This window comes from Vulpes vulpes, chromosome 5 (assembly GCF_048418805.1).
Source record: "Vulpes vulpes isolate BD-2025 chromosome 5, VulVul3, whole genome shotgun sequence".
NCBI classification, from domain to species: Eukaryota; Metazoa; Chordata; class Mammalia; order Carnivora; family Canidae; genus Vulpes; species Vulpes vulpes.
The window spans coordinates 122231191-122248218 of NC_132784.1; the positions used below are offsets into that span (position 1 = coordinate 122231191).

At 36.5% G+C, this 17028-nt stretch overlaps 1 protein-coding gene across 46 annotated transcripts in view; it reads left to right on the plus strand.

Annotated features, from left to right (window-relative positions):
* Positions 1–17028, plus strand: part of MAGI2 (membrane associated guanylate kinase, WW and PDZ domain containing 2) — a 1307576-nt gene that overhangs the window by 824170 nt on the left and 466378 nt on the right. For all 46 annotated transcript variants that reach the window (XM_072759854.1, XM_072759849.1, XM_072759863.1 and 43 more), the window contains one exon: positions 4847–5062. In XM_072759854.1, the coding sequence (XP_072615955.1) occupies positions 4847–5062 (216 nt within the window). The remainder of the gene's footprint in view (positions 1–4846; positions 5063–17028) is intronic.

A 17028-nucleotide genomic window follows, 5' to 3' on the forward strand; every position in this document is an offset into this window, starting at 1 on the left:
TGATTAAAAAGAAGAATACGTAATGTATAGATAATCCTAATTATAATAGAAATAAGTGAGCAATTCTATGTATCATTTGATTTTGCCATCATATTCAATAACAAACTAAAATCTTATATTAAATTTACATGAAACTTCTAATGAATACATCATTTTTTACAAATACAGATGTATTCAGAGAAAAATAGACTAGAAAAGCCTATATCCCACTTCATTTCCAAAAAAAACACACATATGCTTGGACACATGCACACATGTACATTTTTGGAAGGGGGGAGGGAAAAAAGTCACCAAAAATGTCCCAACTTTATTTTTTGGTAGCAATTACTACCTTTCCCTTTAGAAAGTAATGATTTGTGTTTAATAGTTGTGGCTTTTTAAAAAAGATTTTTATTCTTAAGTAATCTCTAGGGCAGCCCGGTGGCTCAGCGGTTCAGTGCCGCCTTCAGCCCAAGGCCTGATCCTGGAGACCCGGGATCAAGTCCTATATCGGGCTCCCTGCATGGAGCCTGCTTCTCCCTCTGCCTGTGTCTCTGCCTCTCTCTCTCTCTCTCTCTCTCTCTCTCTCTCATAAATAATTAAATAAAATATTAAAGAAAAGTAATCTCTACACCCAATGTAGGGTGGAACTTACCACGCAAGATCAAGAGTCGCATTCTCTAGCAAATGAACCAGCCAGCTCTCCCCCTCCCCCCCCCCCCCCCCCCCCCCCCGCCCCCATTGCTTGTGGTTTTGAATGAACTTCTCTCCTGTCAGTTCTGGGCAGATTGCAAATTCCATCCCCGCCCCCCTTTTTTTCCCTCTTGGGAGGCAACATAATATTTTGAAGAGATGAGGTTCTTAAGTCATACAGGTTTTTCCACATGCTTCATTTGTAATATTGGCAAACAGTTTAATTTTTAGAGCCTCCATTTTCTTTTAACTACAGAGACAGAATGATTTCATACATTTTTTGATGAATAAATGTCCAAGGTAGCCATCGTATATTGAGATGTGTTCTGAACCAATCTCATTACGTGTCCCTTTGTTACCATTAATCCTTATAACAGCACTGAGGGTAAAAGTTATTCTAGCCCCCATTTGATCCAGGAGTGCTTAGGTAAAATGTTTATTACAGTGCCCAGCTCAGTAAATTGTGGTGGTGGTGATGGTGATAATAATACTAGTCATTGCTAAAAAAAAAAAAAAAAAAGAAAAAAAAAATACTAGTCATTGCTGTTGCTGCTTTGTCCCTGATCATCTTACAGCCCCATGTTCCCAGTTTAACCAAAGAAATTTAAGGATATAATGAGGTAGCCAGTTCAAGGGACACAGGATTCAAGACAGGTTTATTTCATGATCTGTGCCATTAAATGTTATGCCATTTTGTTAGGGTATTTTGAGATTTTAGATTTGCTAAATGTTGGCACTGTGCATAAAGGCATCTCATTCTTAATGGGACACTATTTTCAAATTATATTTGAAAGTGGTTTGGTGTTCATTTTCTTCTGAAAACATACTGATATGTTACCTAAAAGGCACATTTTACCCTTAGCATATGGGTTTCTGTACACTTACATCAGGGAATCACTTCAATGACTTAGCTAACTGACTACCTGGCTAATTCTTCAACTTAGTTTAGTTATTTCTGGTTGCCTGGTTTTATGCATTGCGTTTGGTATAATAGCATGTTCTTAGTAAATTATATTCCTCAAGTGTAGTAACTATATGGGTTATTTCTGTGCCTCTTCTAAATTTTTCTTATTATTGCTAATGAAGATAATCTTAACATTTTAACTAACGATTCATACAGTTTTACATCTAGAATTTAATCTGAATTCTTATTTTCATAAATCAAATAGTAGAAATAGAATATTATTATATAATTTATAATCACATTATTTAGCAATATAAATTCCACAGGATCTGTTACTTCATATTTATTTTTAGCCTGAACTAGGAATTTATTTCTAATTAATAAAAGGTTATGTTTCTACTTCAGGGAGATTTAAACTGTAAAAGACAAGTTGGGGGAAAAAACACTGACATGTGATCCATTTTTCTCAATACTGTATACTTAAAGGAATTAAGATTCTCAGAATACCACTAACAAGTATATTATTTATTGGGACATGTGGGTTATTGACTAGTTTTACTTTATGTTTATTAGATAAGCAGTTAAGTATTGAGATTTCATAGAAAGCATAGCAGTACACTGAGAATGGTGCAAGCCCTTAGGGATGCTGAAATATAATAATAATTCATAGACTTCTAAGAAGTAACTAGCAGTTTTTGTTTGCTCAGAATTCAGCAAGTACATTTAAAAGTCTGATTCATTCGAAATGCTCTAAATTAAATTAGAAAGTAACCTTTAGCAAAATGTGTATCATCCACTTTGCAGACTACTGTATAAAAGTTTTACATGTATAAGAACCACTTTACATGATGATATTTTTCTCTTGTATTTCTCTTACAACTGTGAATAGCCATGAAAATGAGCAATAGCATTAGTGTTACAGCTAGCCTTCAGAATATTCACTTAGTGCGAACATGAGGTTTACACTGCCATTAAAACCATTTCAATTTCACAGTTTATGAAGCACTTCCTCTTACATTCTTCATCTCCATAGTAGCCCAAGGAGGAGGACAAGTGTAGTAGGTAGATATTGGTCATTTCTGTGGGCCCAGCACCCCAAGACCATCCCCTCTTGGGGGAAAGCCCTGTGATGAGAAGGATGGAAGGTACGGCTCTGCCTCCCTCTCCTGAAACCAAAGGAGAGCAGCCATTCTCCAGCTCTAATTCGGCAGCTCACAGGCTCTCCCATGACTGAGCCTCAGCCAATGAGACAAACCTGCCCGAGTGTTTTCTTGGAAATGAATGAATCAGCGCTCCTGAGGAGAGATTGGGCCTCACTCCAGCCAAAGGAAAGGCAGGTGAAGCCTGTGCCGATGGCAGTGGAATCAGCTGGGCTTTCAGAGTCCAGGCCAAACAGATGCAACTTGCATGTTTTGACCAGACTCCTTTGTTTCTGCCATTTCCCCCAAGATTGTTCAGCCTCTTCCCTTAACTAACCATCTCATATTTCTCTCTCATGTTTAACTTAACTATAGTAGATTTTGGAGGGCACCTGGGTGGCTCAGTGGTTGAGTGTCTGCCTTTGGCTCAGGTCATGATCCCAGGGCCTTGGGATCGAGTTCTGCATTGGGGTGCCCATGGGGAGCCTACTTCTCCCTCTGTCTATGTGTCTGCCTGTCTTTCCCTGTCTCTCATAAATAAATAATAAATAAATAAATAAATAAATAAATAAATAAATAAATAAAGCCTTTAAAAAACCAAAACTATAGTAGCTTTTGGTTATTGCCACCCAGAACATAGGTATAACAAGTACTGCTATTCCCAATATATAGATGAAGAAATTTACCCTCAGTGAGGTTAAGTAACTTCCTTGAGTTGTAATCATGTAGAAACGCCAAGTCCAGAACCCATGACTTCCAGATCATGGGTTGTTTCTTTCACAACACACTGTTTTCCCAGCAGCCTTCAGTGGCCTCAACAGATAGTGAGACATGCTTCCTCCTCCATTGCTTCTTGATTGCAGTACTTAGTCCCATTTCCTGTTACAATGCTTATCTGCTTGATGTCAGCAGTGCCTGTCTTCTACACCACACTGCTAAGCATCTGGAAGACAAGGATTGTTTTACAGTCATCATTTTCTCTCAAACATATATTGGAGTGCCTGGATGCAGAGTCAGTACTAAATAAAGATTGTAATGAATGAGTAGCAAATGAGTGCATAAATTATTCAATTAAATGAAAACACCAATGTGGGCTTGAAGCTGATGCTAAAAGTATAACACTGATTTTACAAAACACCACGATGTTCTTTACCAATCAAAATCTTAAACTATAAATAATCTCCTTAAATATATAAAGATGCTCACTTGGTAAGCATTGATTCCGTGGCTACTATGTGTCAGGCTGTTATTACAGAGAGAAATAAGAATCCATCTCCCCCGTTAAGAGGTCTCACAGACTGATGGGAGGAACAGATATTCCATAGCTCAGATCATGAGAGCTATGATTAGGGCAGTAGGCCCGCAGTCAGCAGCCATGAGAACCACTGAACTGGCCTGGTGATACCCCTCTGGGCAGGTCACTGTGGACATCAAGGAAAACAGTCAAAGCCTTTTGAAAGCTACAGAAAAAGCACAATATACTTTGCCTTTCCAGACTGTTGTGAGATATGCTTAAAAAAAAAAAAAAAAAAAAAAACTACGAAGAGCCCCTGGGAGGCTCAGTCAGTTAAGCATCTGACTCTTGGTTTCAGCTCAGGTCAGGATCTTCAGTTCCTGAGATCACGACTTGCCCATCTGGCTCCATGATCAGTACAGCCTCTGTTTCTCTGCCTCTCCCTCTGCCCTTCCCCCTGCCCATACTCTCTCTCTCTCTCTCTCTTTTTCAAATAATAAATAAATCTTTTTAAAAAAAGTTATCTGCACCCTCATTCAGACATAATTATTTTTAAAAAGGTTATAATCAGGCATATCAAATTTTAAAAATAATTTTGAAATAGCTTTGAACAATATGAGACTAATATATAAGACTATATTTTGGTTTGGCAAAAGGTGAAAATGAAGATAAATCTGTATCTTTATTTAAGCATTAAATCCCAATATAGTAAAAGCAACAAATAAAGATACATATAAAAATGTGAAAGGAGACAAAGCCATATATCTGTATGCATGTAAAATACATGTATATGTAAGAAACAGGATACACATTTATCAACATAATTTCTATTTTTTACAAACTGTACACACAGTAAGAGAAATATCTAACTCCCTAAAGTTTTGGTATCATTTGCAGACAATTACTACGGCACGCCAAAGCCTCCAGCAGAACCAGCACCATTATTATTAAATGTAACAGACCAGATACTTCCGGGAGCCACTCCAAGTGCTGAAGGAAAACGGAAGAGGAATAAATCAGTGAGCAACATGGAGAAAGCCAGTATAGAGCCTCCCGAGGAAGAAGAGGAAGAGAGGCCTGTGGTCAATGGAAATGGAGTAGTAGTAACACCAGGTTAGTCATTTATACATATGTACATATTTATATGTATGATTATAGTTAACCTCAGAGAGAGATGATTCTAATATCAAATGGAAAGGACATAATTCTTGTATCCATTTTATTAGTTTTAATTTCGACATATAAAGCAATTAGTTTAGGTTCCTCGGTTTTTTTTGTTTCATATACACAGTATTAATAGAAATATAATGAATTATTTCTACATTTTAGAAAATATTACAAGTCATGAATATGATTGTATAAAGTTCTGGGGTCTTTGCTAATTAAAATTAGGTAAAATCTATCCTTAGAAATCTTACTATACTCACTGTTCTGGAAAAAGAGGTTGTTTCATGTGATTTAGTTAACAACTTCAATGAACAGTGTACTCAAAATGACTAGAGCTACACCATGTCTGTATATTTTTCTCTCCACCCTTACTATCTAATCTGGCAATGTGGAGAAAGCATCTTTAGACATTGACTTCGTAAAGGCACCTACCCTTGAACAAGGAAAAGGCTTGTTATCTTTTTTATTTATGATCTATCATATCACATATATAAAGAAGAGCAGGAGATATAAAGTGTGTTTGCACAAGGGTGTGGCTTTGCTATTTTCTTGTGCTTATTACTAACCGAGTGCCAAATTTTATTATAATTATAAAATTAGTTTTTTTCCTTACATTACTTATGATTAAATGTTAAAGCAAAACTATGGCATTCTTTTTTTATATGCTTTTTTTTAAGATTTTATTTATTCATGAGACACAGAGAGAGAGAGAGAGAGAGAGAGAGAGAGAGACGCAGAGACAGAAACAGGCTCCATGCAAGGAGCCCGATGTGAGACTTGATCCGGGTCTCCAAGATCACACCCCGGGCTGAAGGCGGCACTAAACTGCTGAGCCACCCAGGCTGCCCTAACTATGGCATTCTTATAGCCTCTAAGCTTGGAGTAAATTTCCAAAGTTTTATTAGTTATTTATTTTTTAATAACAGCCTACTAGTAGGCATTGAAAATCTAAGAACTGAAAAGCTCTTGAAAAAAAATGTTAACACATGAACTTTGCATACATATTATTATTTTTTTAAGATTTTATTTATTTATTCATAGAGACAGAGAGAGAGAGAGAGAGAGAGAGAGAGAGAAAGGCAGAGAAGCAGGCCCCATTCAGGGAGCCTGATGTGGGACTCGACCCTGGGTCTCCAGGATCACACCCCAGGCTGCAGGTGGCGCTAAACTGCTGCACCACGGGGGCTGCCCCGCATACATATTATTAATAATAATAATATATTTCCTACAACTATTTTGATGTCTCTATTTTTAATTATCATTGTACCGTTTCTATAGTGACATAGTATTTTAATTTTCATGCTCTATTTTTTTTTCAATATTTCATAAGCTTATTTCTTAACCTTCCTTATTCATAATTACCTACAAAAATGTTTTTCCTCAAACATAGGGAGACCAAAATCTAATCTATTCCAATCAGCGTGTAAAACCTTAAAAAGTGATTTCATCTTGATTTCTCAGAGGAGGACAGCCTCCTCCATAAATGCAATAGTGAAAAACTTATGCTCTGTTCCTACCAATCACCGATTTCTGGATATAAATGCTAAAGATCACTATTGTACATAATGTAACTTGCTTACTAAAGACCCTGTGCCAGAAAAAATTGTGATGCGGTTCAGAAGGTGAAGAACTAAGTAAATGTATATGAGAGGAAAGCAATTTATAGGTCTATAGGTAATTTTCAAGCAATTAGAAACCTTTTCTGTTCTGATTCTGAAATATCTTTGTCAAAATATTTATTTTTCATTATGTAATGGATTTTGAATTAAGTTGGTAGTACATAGTTTTCTTAGCTATCTTTGATATGAGAAGCAAAATGATTCAGCCAAGTGGAAGCAGTAATCACAAAAAAACAAAGTTGGAGATCAAAAAGCAGTTACAGAGTTTGTTACTGATTAATACCTTACAGCTAAAAACATAAAATATTTGCCCTTGGTTGGGCCTGAATCGTTGGTTTCTATTGCATTTCTACTCTGTATAAGGCAAATCAAATGAAGTATTCTTGACATAGATTTATTTGTAAATTAGAAATTTATGTAATTGGGGGTCATAGTAAATGTAGAAAGCACCATTCTTTTCAATTCATACATTAAACGTAAGGAATTAGGTTTGGTTTGTTTGTGAGTTTGGGCTAGGCAGGAGGGGTCCCAAGGAAAATGGATTGGTTTGCACTCTTCTTAAGCAGCCCTAACAGTATGTCTGTCCCTGGACCTCTCAGCCTGAGGACGGTAGAGAACAACTACCCAGGCCAACTCTGGGATGTCTGGATAGTCATGCCACAAATGCTTACAGATGCTTGCAGCCTGGCTGGACTTCTCTGTCCCTTATGGGAGATGAGACATATGTAAATTAGGCGGCTCTTTGCCCAGTGTTCAAAGATGGAGAAAACAGCCCCAAACCAGAAATTGGTCCTTCGTCCTTTATTAGAAATCTTTGTTTCTCTTTATATTTATCCAATAGAAACTTTAGGGTTCACATTGCCTTCTTCCCATATATATTCACTCAGATCTTCATCTTTTGAACTTTGTCACATTTTTTTCTAGCATAGGGTCTTTATCCTGCCTTTTTTCTTCCCATACATGTTTACCAGATGTAAGACACTTTAAACAATATTGAGAAAATTCTTGCTTAAATTTTAGTTACCGTCCTGTATCAACTAAGAGCCTATAATACTAATTAACATCAGATGTCAATTCAGAGCATAAATAGTATAATCGATGAGGTGCATTTAGAAAGTGAGAAAAGCTTACTGAGGTACTTTTATTCCATTACATAAAAATGCTGATAATACCGATAATAAATAATGTAAAAATTAACCTCTTGTGGATGCTAACCATGTGCTAGGAACTCTTTAACTTCATTATGTGTACTAGTTCAGTTATTTCTCCTAACAGATTTTACGGGTTAGGTACTATTTCATAGAATAGGACACTGAGGCACACTACTGTTAAGTAATTTGCCCAGAAACTGGGATTTATTTATAGGAAATATCGATCCAGAAGCATGTTCTTAGCTGCTATGCTATCCGAGTGTAGTAGCACCAATAGAAGCATAAATACATTTCTCAGCAACATGTAGGTGCATGATCATTATTTTACTTGTACCTCTTTAAAAGTGGCATTATTAGTTTCTACCTACTACAAGTTTCTTATTTCTTTCATTTCTGGAAATCATGTACAACTCAACTTATGTGGCCCTGTGGTTATTAAAAAAATCCTATTTTTAAAAAATATTCTGCATGCATTTAAGCATCAAGCCTAACAATCTTGGGCAGCCCCAGTGGCATAGAGGTTTAATGCAGCCCGGGGTGTGATCCTGGAGACCCGGGATTGAGTCCCATGTCAGTCTTCCTGTATGGAGTCTGCTTCTTCCTCTGCCTGTGTCTCTGTCTCTATGAATAAATAAAATCTTAAAAAAAGAAAAAGCCTACCAATCTTTAACTCCTTATGTTTTTCTGAAATGAATTATTCTCACTAGGTAAATACAGGTTTTAGAAGAGTCCTCAATTTACTTCTACTACTCGTTTTCTTCATCGCTTCTCCTTTAGACTTAAACTTACAACTATACATTGCTTTTAGTTTCAGGCCATATTTATGTAAAGTTTGTGTACATGAAGCTCTACAGACCTGTAACATTGTCCATGAATAGTCAAGTATTTTAAGTGAATAATTAATGTTAGGCTCCCTTTTTTGGTTGGAATTACATCAAACAGATGGAGTTAGCCCATATCACCTAGAAAAGCCATGGGATGATCTTTCAGTGTCTCAGATCAGAAATGTTTCTCTATCTGACATATGTCACTTTGATGATAGAAATCAGTATTGTTCTATCCTTAGAAATGTAGCTCTAACCTGGTTAATACTGAAAGTCACAAAAATAAAAATGAAAATAAATAATGGCAACTCTCCTTTAATGAATGCATAAGATGTGCTAGACATATAGTCCATACGTTATTTCTTGTCCCATAACCATGGTATGCTTACTTATCAAAGAATATGCTGAAACTTAGCTTAAGGTACTGAACTAAGGTAATAGTTATTTAGTAACAGTGTTAAGATCTGGACCCAGGAACACCCGAACTCATCCTGTCCCCATCACCTTTGCTGGGCTGTTAACCATGTTGAGGACAGCATGACTCCTGACCTCCATAAGGTAAAATCACAGCCTTCCAGCTCAGTGTATTTCATTACATTGTATTCTGTTATATTTGTCCTTCAGTGAATGTGTGGCTGCAGTGTTAGATCTAATGCTTACAAAGATGATGCAGCTTTACATCATCTTAGAAAATCTGTCTTTAAACTGATACTTAAAATTCATATCCCCAGGAAACCTTTCCTTGACATTAACCTCACCTATATTTAGGCATCTTTATCTTGTTAGAGTTGACATCCAGCCCCATAGCTTCAAATACTGTCGATTACCCATAGCCTTCACTTTCCTCTAATGTCCCAGGGCCTTATCTCTAACTGCTGCCCACTGGACTGCCCCTCCTAAGCATTTCTGTAGCATCTTAAATGCAACATTCCACTTAAATTCTTCTCCCATAAAACAAGCAAATCAGCTCATAAAGGCCTTTATTTGATTTTTCAAATTCTTGTTTTCACCCAAATAGCTCAGATACTTCTTTCCCCCAGGCTTCCTGTATATTATTAGATATAACAGATCACTGAGCCTGTAGCTTTAATCTCTTTTTTCCCAAATATCACTATCCTAGATTGCTGCCCTATCACATTTGTGTCCCCTAAGGGATCTACATTCCTTCAGGCTCTGTCCCTATCAAGTGGCCTGTTAATCTTCCATCAATTAAAGATTCTTGAACCAGCACTTGATCACATAACTATCCTCCCAAAACTTGGATGAGCTTCGATTTCTACTGCTCCAATCTCCTTGGGTAACCCCTCAGGTCATCCCATATTTGACTGCAACATCTCTGTTAGCTTTGCCCCCCACACTCCCCCGTCTCTTCTCTCATCTCCATCCCTTATTCATAAAATACTTCCACCTGTTGGATAAGGCCTTTATCATATTATAACCTCCTATTCTTTTAGACAGAATTCAATAAAAATTTTGATATTCTCAAGAAATTGCTTGTTGACTCCCATAATGAAAAATTGAAACTGTCCATCTCTGAATTATTGAAGTACAGTTTACATCCTTCATTCATTTGGAAGATATTGATTAAACCTGGTACTCGTAGGTGATTTTTCATAACGTGCATGTCTGGCATCCCTACACATAGTAAATATTTCTAGGACAAGGATTACCTTTACTTTTTTGCTTATCTGTGTTAGTGATTAGTATAGATCTTTAGCTATTTCAAAAACTTGTAAATCTTTATTTTTTTTAGTCAACTGAACCTCTGGAGAATATCAGAGTTTTACATGATTAGCTTTATTTCATGCTCTTTTTACACTACTCAGTGAGTTCAGCATGCATTGCTTCTAAGTTTGAAAGATATGGCATTCTTGATCTTACATTCCTGCAAAAGTTATTTGAAAATTACATAGAATTATATTTGAAAACATATATTCTTAAAGATGAGAACTAATTCAATTTCTCTGTGAAAATACCAAAAATAGGTAAGTGTTGAATCATGATACTGTATACCTGAAACTAATACAGCACTGTTCACTAAGCTGGAATTAAAATAAAAGTAAAGTATAGGTGGATAATAAGTAGCTAGTTTTTCGTTTTGTGTTGTTTTGAAGATTGAACTTCTCTGAAGAAAAGAAAATCCTGTAAACCATAGTAATTGGGTTACGCTTTCTTAGATTTCTTTTATTTCATGAATTATCTGCTAAACTTTTCCGGAAAGTAATTCACTATTATATTGCAACTTCCCCTCACTAGCTATTAGTAAGCCTAGTGCAAGGAATTAGAAATGCACATATATTTTAAAGGCAGCTAAATCTCTCTGTTAATACACACACACACACAATGCCAGGAGGAACAGGGCCCGTGAGAGCTACCTTCGCCAACAAAGGGAATACAGTATGTGTACACAGAGCTGCCTTCTCCAGGCCCCCAAGCCCACAATTAGTGCAAATGAACTGCCGCCCCCAGAGAGCAAACAGAGTGTCCCTTATGTGATCACCGAGTGTCCTCAGAAATGATCTCAGTTCACCATTAGGGACCCGCATCCAGGTCCTGTGCCGCTTGGCACGCTGACTGTGCCTGCACCATCAGTCCTGGTTCTGTGAATGAGGTCCTGTCACTGTCAAAAGAATTATGTCCTCCATAGTGAAGCTCGCTGTTTTCCTGTGAATAATAGCCCACTCTGAAACCACCCCAGCGCCTATCCCCTGCTTATTTTTGTGTGGGTTCACAGAGACTGTGATGTGTGTATCCACTCAGATCTTTATCTTTTTTCTTTCTTTCTTTCCCTCTTTTTTTTTTTTTTTTTTTTTTTGAGGAGGCTTCATTTTATGATCTTGTTCCCAAACCCTGTACTAGGTTTCTCTGTCCATTGGAGGGGCAAATTTGGGGGACTGTTTTAAATTAACCTTCTAAAATTAGATATTCCATTTCTAAATGAGGGGCATCTTTTCTTAAAAGGATTATTTAAAAGTTAAAACTGTCCTAATTGCCAAATGTCCTGAGTCCCTAGGTGTGATTATAACATGGTATGATAATCATTTTAGAGCTCCTGCTTAGGAACTACAGTAGTAATTGTAACTACGGCATTGGGGGAAAATTGAAATCATGATTAGTTTCAGGAATGTCACTTCAAATCGAGGCAACTCACTTTGCTGTTAAACTAAAAGCGGTGCATTATTTGAACCTCTTCATGCCCTCAAACTGATTCAGCATTCTGGGGATCTTACGCTCAACCGTTGTGGAGAGTGTTGTTCTACTCCTCTGAGGGTTTGTAGGATGTGTGTGTGTGAGAGAGAGAGATTTGATACCCGAATGAGGAGTGCAGAGCAACAACACCCAGGGTGATACTGGGGTTTGCACAGCACTTGCAGAAAGCCTGAGGACTGGTTGCAATGTTAAGTGTCTTCAGGTTCTCCAGGCATCCTTAGAGCTTAATCGTATTTCTAATCATAGCCATCCATTCTCTCTAGGTCTGATTTTCACTCTGTGTTCCATTTCCCTGTCTCATATTTCTCCTCATAAGAAGTGATTATAATTGCAGTGTGAAATCTCAGCTGCTTTATTGCCAGACAAAGAGTGCTCTAGTTATTTCTGGCTGAGGGCTGGACTTTGTTCCTGAAGAGGGAAGGTCTCTATGCGTACTCATTCCTTCTGCATAGTCCATTGCTGGGAATAGCACCTCATCTTTTTCCTCCTAATTGACTCCTTGCTCTCATCAAACAATACCTTGACTCCAATTTGGCCCCGAAGAATAGCACTCGAATTATCAAGATCAAAATGAAATAGAGGCTTTTTCTTTTTTCTCTTTCAAACCCTTTGATGTTCATAAAACCTCGCAAGGTGATGTTATATTTTATATAGTACTAGTCTCCTGGAATTTTTTCAGAATTTTAAAAGCAAGATCTAAAAGATATTGCACATTTATATCCTATATTCCACTTCATATGTTGCTTTGGTCTTTGAATATTTACAATACTTCTATCAGTTTCTTTTACTGCAAAGTTAGTTGAGGGTTTGGGGAACTTGTTTCTATATGATAAACATCTTTCAAGTGCATTACATTATTAAAATAATTTCACATATACAATTTCAAAGCTGTGAGGATTCATTTTATTGCCAATATTCCAGTCTACTTTTATTAAAATGTGAAAAAATGAAATATTGCAGGAAGAAGGAAATATACTAATTGAGGCAGCTTTTCTCCCTTGTTAATGGGAAATAATTTCCTCTACTAATCTTTCTAGTGAGTCTTTACAATTTAATTTTTGTATCTTGGATTTTTTTTCCTTGTCATCTACTTATAAACCTTGAATCTTCTATTTTCCTAATTTCACATATTGTTCTTCTAGTGCTCCAAAGAACCTATAACCAACTGAGTTTCAGATAGAGGTGAAAAATAATTTTGAGGTATTGAATATGTTTTATTAGTAATTCACATTTTCTTGGCTAGCCCTCTGAATGGATGAGATGCAACTGGGTTACAAATATTACAGAAAAAAGTGATTTCTTTACAGGACTGGGAATATCTACTTCTTCAATTGCCATATCCTCTTAAAAATCAGAAGCACAGTTAATTGTTACCCTAACTTTCCCTAATTCTAATATTTTATTCTAAGTTTATTTTTATAGAATATATTATGATATACATATACATTTTATATATTTATAAACTGTCACTGTGTCTTAGATCCACCCCTCCTCATTTGTATACCTTTTATGAAAAGAACTGTTATGCACTGTTGGTGGGAATGGAAACTCTTGCAGCCACTGTATGTGGTTTCCCCTAAGGTGAAAAATAGAACTACCCTGTGATCCAGCAATTGTACTACTAGGTATTTACCAAAAAATACAAAAATACTAATTCAAAAGGATACATGCACCCCGATGGTTATAGTAGCATTATCTGCAATAGCCAAATTATGGAAGCAGCCCAAGTGTCCATCAACTGATGAATGGATTAAAAAGATATGGTGCAGGGATGCCTGGGTGGCTCAATGGTTGAGTGTCTGCCTCAGGGCATGATCCCGGGGTACCGGAATTGAGTCCCACATCGGGCTCCCTGCATGGAGCCTGCTTCTCCCTCTGCCTATGTCTCTGTGTGTGTGTGTGTCTCTCTCTGTCTCTCATGAATAAATAAATGAAATCTTTTTTAAAAAGACATGGTGCATATGTATGCAATGGAATAGTCCTCAGCCATAAAAAAGAATGAAATTTTGGCATTTGCAATGACATGGATGGAGCTAGAGAGTATTATGCTAAGCGAAATTATGTCAGTCAAAGACAATCGCCATATAATTTCACTCATATGTAGAGTTTAAGAAACAAAATAAACAAGCAAAAGGAGTGGGGAAGAGAGAGGAAGCAAACCAGGAAACAGACTTTTAATAATAGAGAACAAACTGATGGTTACCAGAGGGGAGATGGGGGCGGCTGAGTGAAATAGGTGATGGGGATGAAGGAGAGCCCTTGTTGTGAAGAACAACAGGTGTTGTATGGATGTGTTGCATCACTACATTGTGTACTTGCAACTAATATTACACTGTATGTTAACTAACTGGAATTTAAAACTTAAAGAACTTATATAATACATTTTTTTTTTTTGAATTTAGAAACACTTTAGGAGAACTAAGGAAAAAAAAATCCTCTACCTAAACGTCAGTAATCAGTGTGTTTAGAAATATCTCTGAAGCAGCAGAAAAGTAGTCATGTTTGCTAACTGATTGCTGTACCACTGGGAATAGAAACAGGAGGGAAGCCTACTTGGCACCATATTTTCCCTTTGTACTTTTGGATTTCGGCCACGTGCATATTTTAGTACATCAAAAAAAAAGTAATTAGGTTTTTAAATGATGAGCAAAATTTCACTAATCACTCAATGTCAAACATTTTAGCACCCATATTATAATTCCTCTTTTTATTTTACAAGGTTTTGGAAAATTGGTGAGAGCACTCTGTGAGCAACAAGCTATAATCTTGACTTCTTTTAATCAACTGGCTATATAGAATGCAGGTGGCCACTGCATGATTGCTTCCTTTCTGAAGACAGAATGCCCTCTACTTTTCACTATAGGGTATAATCTATAGTGGGGCCAGAATGGAAAATCAATTGCAATGATATTTTTCTCTTGTTTAAAAGTCACTTCAGGGTACCTGGGTGGCTCCATTGATTAAGCGTCTGCCTTTGGCTCAGGTCATGATTTCAGGCTCTTGGGATTAAGCTCTTCATTGGGCTCCCTGCTCACCTGGGAGTTTATTTCTCCCTCTCCTGCCCCCTACTTATTCATTCATCCTCTCTCTCTCTCTCTCTCTCTCTCTCTCTCTCTCAAATAAATTAATAAAATCTTTTAAAAATAAAAGTCACCCCTGAAATGTTCATTCATGTACAAGACCCTCTGGTTCAAATTTTGACTTAGAACTTCAGCTTCTAGAAGTGAAGTGAGGATCATTCTTTGACAGCCTCCTCCCCCACTAACACATGGGACCTTGGATTAGTATAAGAAACATACTTTTTGATAAGGTTACTGAGTTTTCAGGAAAGAAACAGAAATCTTCAAGCCCCACAACTTCTACTGCCATAGTCACTACCACAAATGAACAGAAACCAAAGTGGGGAGCGATCTGTTATAAACAGACTTGAAAACCAAGGTTGCCCTGGGAATACACCAGGAGGCTAATAAGCCTTGAGCTAATATCATATTGGGGAGCCAAGTCTCTGATTCTGCTACAAGTGCATACCCTCTGTGGTACCAAAGTATTGCCAGATTTATAGCTCAGTAGCAGCCCCCTGTGCCCAACAAAATCAAATGCAGAACTCTATAGGAAATAATACAGAACTTGAAAAAAAACTGTGGATTATTATCTGAGAATTAGTTTTCTTCCTTTAAGTCATTTAACCCCACAACATGTCTTAACTGAGGAAGGAAAACTCAACTTATGTGAACACTTTTTAAAAATGAAATGTTAAAAAATAAAATAAATAAAAAGGAAATGTTAGTTTTGTATCTCTCTCTATTATTGCATTTTAAAAAACCTAGTATCTCTCAAATTCTGCAAACTTGACCACACTTTTTTCTGTCGAGAGAGACCATTTAGATGGCTTGACTGAATTAACTTTGTAATTTATTTAGTATTTTAAGTAATAGAATTCCCTGATAACAATATCTGACATTTACTGAACACCTACTATGTTCTAATAGTTTACTGCTCTAAGCAATTTCTATGCATGGCACATCTAATTCTTATAGGTAGGTAATGTTATTATCCCCGTTGTATGGTTAAGAAAATTGAATGTTTCAATACCTTGCTCAACATCACACTGTAAAGAACAGATTCAAACCCAGGCAGTCTGACACCAGCCTTAGCAGTTATCTTCTACTGCTTCTTGTGGAGTGTTTATGCTGTTACCTGAGAATCGCTACACAAAAAGCAAAAGAAATATTATTTCAAATTATTCCTATTTTGTCTTATGATGTGTAAATATTGTTCCTCAGGTTTTTTCCTGTTAAATGTTTTCTAGCCATGCTTATTTCCAAAGAAATAATATGAATATAGGAGAAAAATTATTAGATTTATTAAAATTTGTCATGTAGCCATTAGAAACATAAATCACAGAGCTCTCACGGGGTAAAACAAATTTTGGAAATTTAAATCTTATGACTGTTCAAGAAATAAAATCAACAATTTCCTGTCTAGCTTAAAAACATTATTTTTCCTCATTTTGAAGGATGGCAATTACAGAAAGCTCAACATTAACTACATGCATAGACCATGTCAAGTGAAAATATGGGTAAGGTATAAAATAGGCATTCTTCTTGAAATGGTTTTATCTTGGTTTCTGATTATTCTCTAATAAAACCGAGTAAGAACATTCAAAACCGTGGCATTCTGATTTATCCTTAGTCTTATGTCCGAAAGGCAATGTGCAGGATACAGCTAAGCCAATAAACATGTAAGCAAATGGAATGGCTATGACACATATCATTGTATATCAAAGCCTGAGACCAGACCAGAGCCATAGAATTAATGTGAGCTGGACCGAATGCAAAAATGCATACATTTAATTCTCTTCCAATTAAATGACTTTCAGTCCCTATACTATCTTTGAGTTCTTCTGAATTTCTTATGGGAAGAAGAAAAGCATTTGCTAAATCCAACAAAACACAATTAGGGTAGGAAAGAGGAAGATTGTATTTCTTAATTCTTCACAACAGTAAAAGTGTACATAAAATGTGTTTTTTATAGGTCTTCATTTATAAGAATGTACATTGTCAATGTCTGTTTTATGTCTCAACATTTCTGTAGAGTTTCTAGGAAAT